The 11,250-nt window shown below is 51.3% G+C and overlaps 4 protein-coding genes across 4 annotated transcripts; 2 read left to right on the top strand and 2 right to left on the bottom strand.

Moving 5' to 3' along the window:
- Positions 1-72: 72 nt before the first annotated feature.
- M436DRAFT_77670 (uncharacterized protein) lies at positions 73-1,765 on the top strand (the record flags this gene model as incomplete). Its single annotated transcript, XM_013576945.1, has 5 exons — positions 73-116; positions 171-354; positions 408-539; positions 594-1,488; positions 1,539-1,765. 5 exons carry the CDS (start codon positions 73-75, stop codon positions 1,763-1,765), a joined length of 1,482 nt encoding a protein of 493 aa, XP_013432399.1.
- Positions 1,766-2,867: 1,102 nt separating this feature from the next.
- On the bottom strand, positions 2,868-5,276 carry M436DRAFT_68974 (pectin lyase-like protein; the record flags this gene model as incomplete). Its single annotated transcript, XM_013576790.1, has 1 exon — positions 2,868-5,276. One exon carries the CDS (start codon positions 5,274-5,276, stop codon positions 2,868-2,870), a length of 2,409 nt encoding a protein of 802 aa, XP_013432244.1.
- Positions 5,277-7,465: 2,189 nt separating this feature from the next.
- M436DRAFT_35209 (uncharacterized protein) lies at positions 7,466-8,039 on the bottom strand (the record flags this gene model as incomplete). Its single annotated transcript, XM_013576173.1, has 3 exons — positions 7,466-7,534; positions 7,587-7,903; positions 7,982-8,039. The coding sequence occupies 3 exons, from the start codon at positions 8,037-8,039 to the stop codon at positions 7,466-7,468; spliced, it is 444 nt and encodes a 147-aa protein (XP_013431627.1).
- A 1,197-nt stretch (positions 8,040-9,236) lies between these two features.
- M436DRAFT_68972 (uncharacterized protein) lies at positions 9,237-11,023 on the top strand (the record flags this gene model as incomplete). Its single annotated transcript, XM_013576789.1, has 3 exons — positions 9,237-9,346; positions 9,396-10,060; positions 10,116-11,023. The coding sequence occupies 3 exons, from the start codon at positions 9,237-9,239 to the stop codon at positions 11,021-11,023; spliced, it is 1,683 nt and encodes a 560-aa protein (XP_013432243.1).
- Between the last annotated feature and the right edge of the window lie 227 nt (positions 11,024-11,250).

Here is an 11,250-nt window from a genome sequence, read left to right as displayed (position 1 = left end):
CTCGAACGCGGCTGCCAGCTCTCTTGGACAATCTTGCGGTCATCACTTTGTTGCAATACATTGCATTGCGACATGGCGCCTTCGAATTCTGTGGATGCGCTATTACAATCTCCCTCGTGCGTTTATGAAGGCTACGTTTGACCGAAGACGAAAGCTGACTGATCTCGCAGAAATGAGGAATACCAGACTCTGGAGCGCACGCCATCGTCGTACAACCCCCTCCGATCCTTCCATCTAGCCAAAGGTCAACAGAAGCATTACCAACAACAATATGCCGACATGTACTTTGCTCGTCTGGCTGTCCTCAAGCCTGCCGTAGAACGTGTTGCCAGTGAAGCGTGGGATGGTTTCGAGGTCAGCGTCCTGAGCAGACCGGTAGCAAGAGAATGCTAAAAGGATACCAATAGATTGGCGGAGATGAGGTGCACAAAGTCGATCGTGTGCTCGACGTCCGACAAGGCGAGTTGGTCTGGGTCGCCGGCACCGTCTACATGGAAATGCCTCTCAAGCCCAACATTCTCGACGACATCTCGAAACATGTAAAGTTCTTCCAGAAGGACCAATTGCTATGCCCATACTGACTTGTTCTGAAGCACTGGATTGCCGCACCGCCCCCTCGGCTGAAGTTCACGTCTGGAGAAAGCGATCAAATCATGCTCGAAGACGAATCTGGTCGACTACGCTTGACGGGCAGTTTCCTTAGCTCGTGTTTACTGGTGACGGGCTGCATCGTGGCGGTCATGGGAACAGAGAACGCTAATGGCGACTTCGAAGTCATCGATCTCAAGCTGCCTGAGCTTGCACCACAGCCCGAGCGATGGTCATTACGCGAGAGCGACGCCGCAAGCAAGAAGAAGGCTGAAAAGAAGGAGAAGGCTGGCAAGATTGCTATCGTCTCGACGTTGGGTGTCAGTGGTAATTCTGGCGACACAATGGCTCTGGACTTGCTTGTCGAATACCTTCTCGGAGAGTCGGCCTCACCAACCGAGCAAGACAAAATATCGAGCATATCACGACTCTTGATTGCTGGCAACTCTCTGTCTGCAGCGAATCCCATACCTGGTGGAGAAGAGGCAGCAAAGAAGCCATCCGCTGTCAAAAAGTATGGTTACGACGCTTCTGCTTACAACCCTGCTCCAACCGATCGTCTGGACTCTCTATTGGAGTCATTGCTACCCTCAATACCTATCACCATGATTCCAGGCGAGCAGGACCCTACACATACATCACTACCTCAGCAACCTATGCACTCTGCCCTCTTCCCGAGAAGCAGAGCCTACATGGCAGCACCAAACTCTGAAGACTCGGCCTGGTTCGATGCTGTCACAAATCCTTGGGAGGGCGATGTGGATGGTTGGAGAATCCTTGCCACCGGTGGCCAGCCGATCGATGATGTTTTCAAATACGTCGAAGGTGACGATCGAATGGAGATGATGGAAGCTACGTTACGCTGGAGGCTGAGCGCGCCCACTGCCCCAGATACGTTGTGTAAGTTTTCAAACGCACTGCTGAACAAAACATGGGACTAACAATTGCAGGGTGCTATCCATTCCAAGATAAAGATCGCTTTGTCATCGAAGCGACTCCTCACGTCTACATTGTAGGCAACCAGCCTCGTTTCGAGTCCACCGTCGTAGAAGGACCCGACGGTCAGAGCTGTCGAATAATCTCGGTACCACGTTTCAAGGATACCAGTGAACTGCTTTTGCTGGACATGGAGTCACTTGAAGTCGAGGTCATCAAGTTTGGTGTTTATCAGACTTGAAATAAACCACTATCTACCATCATAACACAACGTTCTCATCGCATGCCACGAGTTTTGGAGCAGCTCCACGCCTCACAGTCGACTCAATCCAATGGTCGCGACATCATGTTAGCTGATAAAGAGCGTGTCTGCGAGAGTGCTCAGTCGACGGACGAAGAAGGAACCATCGGCCTATGGCTTCTGCATCGCAGACATTCAGTCTAGCTCTCATATACATGGTGCTCGTCTCAGCAAGTCAGCTTAACAAGGAAGGCACGATTACTAGTATCACGACATGAGTATCCAACATTCACCACATTCCCTAATGCTCCATATGTGTATGTATGATCGACCTGACGAGTGACCGCCATGCATGTACTGTATCTTTGTATTCTCGTACGCCATCTTCTAGTCATGACAGACAACGTTGATGCTAGTCAGCAGCGATATGCGAAAGACAGAAACGGCAGTATGCAAAGGCAGGAACGACCGAACAGAAAAAAAGCGAGATTCGATCAAGAGAACACGGGTGGGGGTCAAGTGACCAGGAGCCATCATACACGTTACAATGACAAAGACTACCGCTCAAACGCGCTTGGTTGGTACATGTGTGTGGTTCTTTGCTATGCTACTATAACTACCAAAAAAAAGGCGGGTCGCCTGCCCTTAATTTTTCTTGTTTCTGTTTGAATTCTTCCTCCACCTGGACCACTTTTGTCCAAAAGATGCCTGCCATCTGTTGTTGTTCCATCATCCTTGACCCTCAAGGTCTTTCACAGATTGCAGGAAAAGAAAACTCCTCCCAAACATGCATTTCATGTAACACACCCTGTGTGTGAAGAAAGTTGCGCCCAGTAGTTGCTCTCCATGTTTCGTCAAAGTTATCAAAAACGCCATAGAACTGGTCGCATGTGGCCTCTTTTCATTTCCGAGGCCTGCGGTGGGGGGTATTGTTGCTGTAAGACAAAGATGCTGTTTCGTTAGTAAAAGTAGAAAAACCATTCCGGATGATTTTTTCAAAAAGTCGTGGCTTGCTGATCCACACATCTACCGGAGATGTGGGAGAGGAAGCGGGTCAATGTTTGTGCAAGAAGGAGGCCAACCGAGATATGAATTGAGACGTTTAGTCCTCGTACTCCTCGTCCTCGTCTTCATCGTCACAGTCGCGTGCTGAGGAACCACCCTTGCGGTAGTAGGCAACAGTGGCACCAAAGACGTTTCTGTTGTCTGCGTCGAGGGCAGCGGCAACACCATTGTCCAAGGTGATCATGTTGACAGAAGCCTTGGTGGTGACAGCGTACATGTTAAGGTTGTTGTTGCTACCCTCAAGACCGATCATGTTCTGCTGGCAGTTGTTCGTGGCGACACAGTCTTGGCTGTAGTTCTCGAAGAACGAGTACAGACCGAGACCGTGGATGAACACGTTGGTGCTGTCGACGACGCGAAGACCCCAAGACTTGTAGCATGGTGCTGAGGGGTTCTGGGTGGAACAGATCGAGAAGGTGGGGTCCGAGGGGCGCTGAGGCACGAAGGGAGCAGGTGCCTTGGGGTTGGACTGGAAGTAAGGTGTCTCGGATTGGATCATACCCATGAAGACGTTCTTTGCGTTGCGGATCTCGTAGTTGTAAAAGATGTTGTGCTCCGAAGAGGTACCGTAGAGCCAGACAGGGCCTTGAGACTCGATGTAGACACCACGACCGTTGTAGATGTCGATTTGGTTGTGATCGGGAAGGTCAAGCTCGTGATCGGCGACCCAGAACCAGGTGTTCTCGAGGTAAACACCCGAAGACTTGGTACCGGCCCAGAAAAGCATGTAAGCACCTTCACAACCGGTTCTGACAGCGGTGGACGAGGGGTTCTTGGAGCACTTGTCGCTCTGCAAGCCCGTGCCTGCACTTCCACCAATACGAACGTGAGCATCCCAGATACCCGACGCACCTTGGGCTGAAGCCATGTTCCACTTGAGCATGATCGCACCAGGAGCAGGGCCCTTGGTCTCGAAGATAAGATCGGTGATCTCGACAGCACCGGACTGGCCGGCTATGCCGATGTCAAAGACGGGTTGAGGGTTGGAAGGGTCACTGAAGAAGCTGCCAGTAGCCATGATTAGGGGCCAGATCTCACCAGTCATCTTGATCTTGTTGGGAACACTGATAGTCTTGCTGACGACATAGGCGCCGTGGTCGAAGTAAAGGATCTGGTTGGCGTTGACACCGGCCATGGCCTTCTGAATAGCAGCAGTGTCATCGGTGACACCATCACCCTTGGCACCAAAGGTCTTGACGCTGATGAAAGCGCTGGCAGGCAAGTTCTCGTACTGGGGCTTGGAGCGTTCGAAGAACTTGCCAGAACCGTCGAGGAGGGCAGCGGGCTTGGAAGGAGCAGCGAGAGCACCCTGGACACGAGAGCCAGAAGTACCGGCGTATTGACGTCCCTCGCCCCATGATGCAACGACCTTGCCACCCGCGAGGATAGAGCTACCATCAGCAGCGGCGACGGCGGTGGTCGAACCAGAGAAATCAACATTGTCGATGATGAGAGTACCCGCAGTGGCAGGAGCGCTGTTGGCCGTGAACGAGGTCTTGACACCAATGGGGGTGTTTGTGAGCTTGGAGTCCATCAGGATGACAGAGCCAATCAGGATGTTGGTAGAGCCACCGTTAGAGATGTCGAGACCGACAGCGCAGTTGTTGATCGAGACCGACTTCAGAGTCCATGCCCAGTTCCAGTTCATGAAGATGGCAGTGTTGCAGTTGTTGAAGGTCCAGTTGCGCGAGGTGAACTGCTGGTTGCCCAAAAAGGCTCCGTAGTTACCGCCGTTGAAGACCAGATCGCTCATGAAACCACCAGAACCATTGTCCATGAAGATACCGACTTGCTTGGAGCCGGCTCCGGGTATCATGTTGAAGACAATGTTCTGGAGGGAGGTTGCTTGGGCGACCTGCCAGTGAATACCTGCACCGACCGTCTGAGGCATGCCAGTCAAATCAATCTTGAAGTTGCGGACTTGACGGAAGAAGTTGTTTTGGTTGGTGAACATGTTGGCACCACTACTATCGTAGGGGTCAGAATCCAGAACAGCCATGCCTTGGAAGCCAGCAGTGGCCTTCAGGACGGGTAGGTTGAGCGCGTCTCCGACGAGCTGAGTGTAGTACAACATGACAATGGGTTGAGAGATCATGTATGTACCAGGAGGAAAGTAGACGAGAGCAGGCTTGACTGTGCTGCTGTCACAGCCCCAACCGCAACGACTGCCGGCAGAAATTGCTGCGTTGATAGCTGCTGTGTCGTCTGTTGAGCCATCACCTTTGGCGCCGTAGTCCATCACATTGCGATAGACGGCGTAAGATGAGTCGGTACCGAATGCCACGGATCCTTGTCTCTTGATATTTGCTAGCCAGTAGTTTGAAGACGTGGCCCTCTTGACCGATGAGACGGGAGAGGCCAATGCCTGTGATGGCGATAGCACCAAGAGCAAGGTGACCAAGGCGGTCACGGCGCTGATCAGCGAGAGCGGACTGATTGCGCGCATGTTTGTGGTGATAAGAAAGATGATGGGTTGTTCGAAGTTTGAGAAAGGAGGAGAGCTTGAAGGGTGTAAAAGACTAAGTTGTTGTATCAGTGCCTGCACCGAGAAGTGTCTGGAAGGTTGTTGCTGATGCTGTCGATGTGGGAAAGTGTGAAAGCGATAGGCGATTTTCCAAAACAATGGAGCGAATGGAGAGCTTTTGAAGCGCAAACAATGTCCAAGACCCGAGTCTTCTGACTTTCAAAGTCTTGAATCAATAGCACCTGACAGCGACAATGACAAAGATGTATTGTTGTCGAGCGAGATACTTGAATTGATCAAGTGAACAGAGATTCGGCCGAAAGAAACAAGAAACAAAGAATGACAGAAGCTTGGTGAAGAAAAGGGAAGGCGCGTGACAGGCAACGAGGCAGAGCGAAGGTAGGTACCCAGCCCTTTTTGAATATAGTGGATGGAGGGGGGAATGAAAGGGACTCACCTTGCAGCAGTATTGGGTCTTGGAGTGTGTAAGAACCCTTTCCCTCGCGTGTTTCAGCTTGGGTATGATTGAAGCTCTGCTCCTTTGCTGAGTGGATGGAATATGCGCGCCCTTTGCACTTTATAGATGTGTTATTTGGCACCGTTGCAAGTGCCGCAACAACCATATCCGGATCTTGATTACTCTAAACTCTAGAATTCACAGCATTCACCACGCTTGCTGGTGCTAGCCCGCTACGCTCTCGCCCGGAATGTTGTAGCTGTAGTAGCACGATGGCGGCGGGGCTCAACGCGCCAGAACGCGGCAGCGATTGGCAATGCACCAGGGTATGGTCAAGGGTCTGTGGCTCTACTCCAACGGCAAGGGGGCGTCGTCTTAGAAACAGCAGTCTACAGCAGTCGAGTGGTGAGCAAAGGGTAGTGCGTCAACGTCTTTTGTCCGAGTAGAGCAATGACGAGATGCTGTTGGCTGGCCTCCCGCAGTTGGCAATTTGCTGAAACGGCAGGTGCTTCGGCCACGCGCCCGTTGTTTCTCGACGTTCACACGTGCTTGTGCTCTCATCACCTGGGAAGCCGCAGATACACTGTCGGCTTGGATGAAACGGGAATTGCACTCGTCCATGCTGACTTGCATCTCGCCGCCTACGGAAGAGACGGAAGGCCCGTAGCGCTGCTCTCATTCTGCTGCTACATGTACCAGGTAGCTATTGGCAGACACCGCTCGATGCGACACTAAATTGCAACCAGCAAAGACACTTCTAGATCAGCATCCTCACAAGCATACCGAAAACGCCACGCCTCCAGCTACACATCAGCTTCTGTGAGCTCGTGCGTGGTGCTCGTGCAACCATGTCTTTGACCGACGACCTCCGTTCGTGCTACGTGGACTTCGCTCAGCCTCATAGCAGATCTGCCGACCATACGCCATGTCCTAGCGACGACCACTACATCCAAAATGAGACGCACGGTCACAAGAACGCTTTCGCTACTTGGCTGCCGAGATCGATTCTCGTCGCTCAATAACTCGTCACTTCATCTCGTACTGAATCAGAAAGAGATGGAAGCAAACAACCCATCACTCTAAAGCCCACGCGGGTCTTGTCTGAGAAGTCTCCAGCCCATGTTGGCCACAACAAGATTATACTGGAACCACTCTCCCCTCGACTATACCCTCACCACACCAGGACGCTCCGCTGCGACTGTCCAACACGCAAATTCTTTGGTGTCAAGCAGTGGATCAGGGTCTGTTTGACGTCGCTGCATCTGTCTAGGCTATACTAGCCGTGTTTCGCCCCTGGCGATCGCATCTGTGCATGTGTCGCAAACCTTGAGCTCCGGGACAAGAGAAGCGTCTAGATCTAGATGTTCCCCCTGATAGGATTACTGTCAAGCAAGCCCATATGATTGAACAAGGCGAGCAAGATTTGAGGTCGAGCAAATCTCGGCCTATGCTGCTTACAGTCGAGTGGCTTTGATAGCGAAAAACTGCTGCAGTAGTTGCTGTAGTCCACTTGCTACAACCGACATGTGTCTGAGGTTCATGTTGACACAGGCTGGGTGTGTGCATCTCTAGCTATGAGAAGATGTCCCAAATACTCTGCTCCGACAGCCGGCATGCATTGGATCACGGTAAGTCAAGGCACTCTGGCAGAGACAGCACAATCATACGCCTCGCTATCGCACAGTGAAACAAGATTTGCATATTGAAGTCCAAGTCATGTCTGTTCCATATGCTTCGGACAGCTCGGTCTGCGTGGTAACGTCCAAGGCTTCGCACAGACAACCTGTCGTACTTGTCAGTATAGCCACGGGTAAAGCTCTGGCAGGGCCACGTACCTCGCCTTCTGTATACGCCCAGAGATATATCCCGCAGCCGATGAGATAGTACATCGCCGGGTTGGTCCCTTGGTACAATAACACAGCTGTCAAGCTCGATAGTGGTAATAGCAGTATCCTGAGCTCTAGCGATCGATGTATTGCAGTCCCGGCGAGGAACTCGAGCGGCCACTCCCAGGCCAGATTTATGAAACCGAAGATGAGGTTTATGGTTTGTAGTATAGGTACAGGCTTGACGGAGGGGTCAAAGTTCTTTGTCAGGAAGTCGAAGAAGAATTTGGGCCAGAAGAAGCCATGGAGACTGGCGGCGATGTGATCTGTGGTTTCACTCAGAGTCAGCCTGGGTCTTCGCTAACGAGTGTAGGCATGCACAAGGGAGAGGAATGGAAGCTTACAGATTGCTGCTGTCATGACGATAAGACGGGCTAAGTGATTCTTGATGAGCTTTCCCATGCTGTGTCGACCAGCAATAGAACGTGAAACTCTGGTATGTTGAGTTGAATCTTCTTGTTACCGGTGGAATGGTGACACAGGGGTCGAAGCCGACATGATTCAGATTCAGTGCAATCAGGGAGTGACGGGGAAATGGAAGTCCAGTCCTTCGTATACTATCAAGCGACCTTGTTGCTGGGAGGTGATGAGATGGGTGGACGGTGGGTCGCGAATATAGAGAGACGGCAGTAGTGACTACAGCACAAGCAAGACAAGGGAACGAAGAGATGCAGGTGATATTGGGCGGGAGTGGCTTAACAAGAAGCGGGATCCATGTCTTTTTCTCGCTTCTGCTTGAAGAGAGAAAACGAACGCGAAGGAGCAGATGGGATTTAGAGCCTAGAACAGCTGAAGTCGGTTTCTTGGCTTCTTGGTTTTACGTGAGGTGGGTGGTTGGAGGTGTCTCGTGAGGCTTCTCATGAATGCGAAGCGCCGAAGATGTTGTCGAATCAGACGACTTTTCATCTTTAACAAACATCCCTTGGGCAAGAGATCGACGGCATGTTTGCGTCTTTGCATGAATCTGGTCGGTTTCGACCTGGCCATAATAATCTTCGCTCCTGTCATCCAGATGCTGAAGTCATCGTATGTGCCAACTCTTCCATGCGACCCGGAGCAGCCCTATCGTCCAAATTCTTGTCAATATATGATCCATGACATCGAAGCGAACAATCGCTAGGGGTCGAGATGTACACTCTCAGAAGCCTGTACGCGAAGGGCGACGCAGCGTGCAGAAGTGCCAGCGGTTACGCATCCAATCAACGCGCCTCAGCTCCCTATTTAGGCATGCGCCCAGGCTTCTGTCCTCCGACCACTCACCACCACGACACATGGAATTTTCAAGGCCAGCCACTAGGTTTTGTGATTGAGCTGTAAGCCCTGCAGAGAGTATGCAGGTCCATGTCATCAAGATGAATGCCGGGCGGTTATGCAGTAGAGCTGCGTGACAGGACGAATTGACTTGATCAACCGAGGTTTGCTTTCCTGTCTGATGTCGTCCTTGTCTATTCACAATCACATCGTAAATTTGCTCATAGCTCTTGGATGATCGCGAAAGAAAGTTCTGGACTTGCCGATGGTATCGCACAAATCTGCTGCTATCGAGTTGGACGTCTTGCTCGAAGCCTCTCAGTAAACTGATCGAGCCGACTTCTCACAATGCCTGAACATGCTGAAGAAAGAACATGGAGATCATTGGTAACTCCCAGGAAGCTGAGCTTCTACTTGGCGTTCCACGGTTCTCACGTTGCACTGTTCATCATAGGATGGTATGTCGCCAATGTTCTTTCTACTGGTATGCAAGCTGATGTTCATCAGGTGGAAACAACAGACCAGCAAGGCACTGGCACCTCTCAACCTACTGACGTTCTCGGTGTGGATATCAAGAGGCGCGGGGCTGGTTCTCAGCGTGGATGTCACTTTGATCATGCTGCCCATGTGTAGGAACATTCTACGAGTTTTCCGACCCAAGATCAAATGGCTGCCTCTAGACGAATCGCGATGGTTTCACAGACAGGTTGCCTACTCACTACTCTTTTGGACAATAGTACATACTACAGGCCATTACGTCAACTTCTTCAATATCGAGCGGATGCAGCTTCGCAAACAAGCAGCTGTTCAAGTCCACTATACCCAAGCTGGTGGAGTGACAGGCCATATCATGCTTTTATGCATGCTTCTGATTTATACCACAGCGCATCAGAAGATCCGTCAACAGTCCTACGAGACGTTTTGGTACACGCATCATCTGTTTGTACCTTTTCTTCTGGCCATGTACAGTCATGCTACTGGATGCTTTGTTCGAGACACTGTCGAGCCCGTTTCGCCTTTTGCTGGAAAACATTTCTGGAACCACTGTCTCGGATACCAAGGCTGGCGATGGGAGCTGATCGGTGGCGGTCTGTATCTGTTTGAGAGGATATACCGAGAGATTCGCGCTCGCAGGCCGACGGAGATCATCAAAGTCGTCAAACATCCGTATGGTAAGCAAATTGAGTCGGGGACCGTGCTCATCGCGGTATACTGATTTCGCAACAGATGCAGTGGAGATCCAATTTCGCAAGCCTAGCATGCAGTACAAAGCCGGACAGTGGCTGTTTCTGAACTGTCCAGAGATATCAAAAAACCAATGGCATCCTTTCACCATCACGTCCTGCCCCTTCGATCCTTATGTCAGCGTCCATGTCCGCCAAGTAGGAGACTTCACTAGATCTCTTGCAAATGCGCTAGGTGCTGGACAGGAACAAGCAGCCTTGTACGGAGAACTGGATCCTATGGGAATGTATGAGGTAGCATTACAGCAAGGACAGCAGATGCCAACACTTCGTGTTGACGGACCTTATGGCGCACCGGCTGAGGATGTGTTCGACCATGAGATTGCCATTCTCGTAGGCACTGGTATTGGCGTCACGCCCTGGGCTTCGATCCTCAAGAACATTTGGCACATGCGGCTATCACCAAACCCGCCCAAACGACTGAAGCGAGTCGAATTTATTTGGGTGTGCAAAACAACGACATCTTTCGAGTGGTTCCAGGCCCTGTTGTCCTCTCTGGAGATGCAGTCACTATCCATGTCTTCACCGGTGGATGTAATCAAGCCGCCAGAGGAGACAGACGAGTTTCTGAAGATTCACACATATCTGACGCAGAAGATGGATGTGGACCAGGCCAACAATATTGTGTTGAACAGCGTTGGCACGACGAAAGATCCGCTGACAGAACTCAACTCGAGGACAAACTTTGGCAGACCAGATTTCCACCGACTGCTAGGTGCTATGAGGCACTCGATTGAGAACGGAACGTATATCAGAGGGCTGGAGTCTAGGAGAGCCGAGGTTGGAGTGTATTTCTGTGGACCAAACATGGCGGCGAGAGGTATACGAAGGGCATGCGAGGACGAGTCTAGTCACGATGTCAAGTTCCGGTTTTGGAAAGAGTATTTCTAGCGTGTGTCGCTCGACTGTTGTACATTCGTTTCGTTCATACAATGTTCTTTTGGAGAGGTGATTTTGGGTATCGGAGATATGGTACAGCAGCGCTGCTCCTGAGCGCATCACGGGAAGAGTCTTATAGCTTCCTCCTTTTAACTGTGTCTCTTGCTCCAATGTGTGCGCGCGTGCTCGGATCGAAGAGGGTGGCGGGTAGGTGATTCGCCTCGAGGAGTTCGAAAGGT

Source organism: Aureobasidium namibiae, assembly GCF_000721765.1.
Source record: "Aureobasidium namibiae CBS 147.97 unplaced genomic scaffold scaffold_1, whole genome shotgun sequence".
In the NCBI taxonomy this organism is placed as follows: Eukaryota; Fungi; Ascomycota; class Dothideomycetes; order Dothideales; family Saccotheciaceae; genus Aureobasidium; species Aureobasidium namibiae.
The sequence above is the reverse complement of the archived record's forward strand: the minus strand, read 5'-3'. Positions and strand labels throughout refer to the sequence as shown.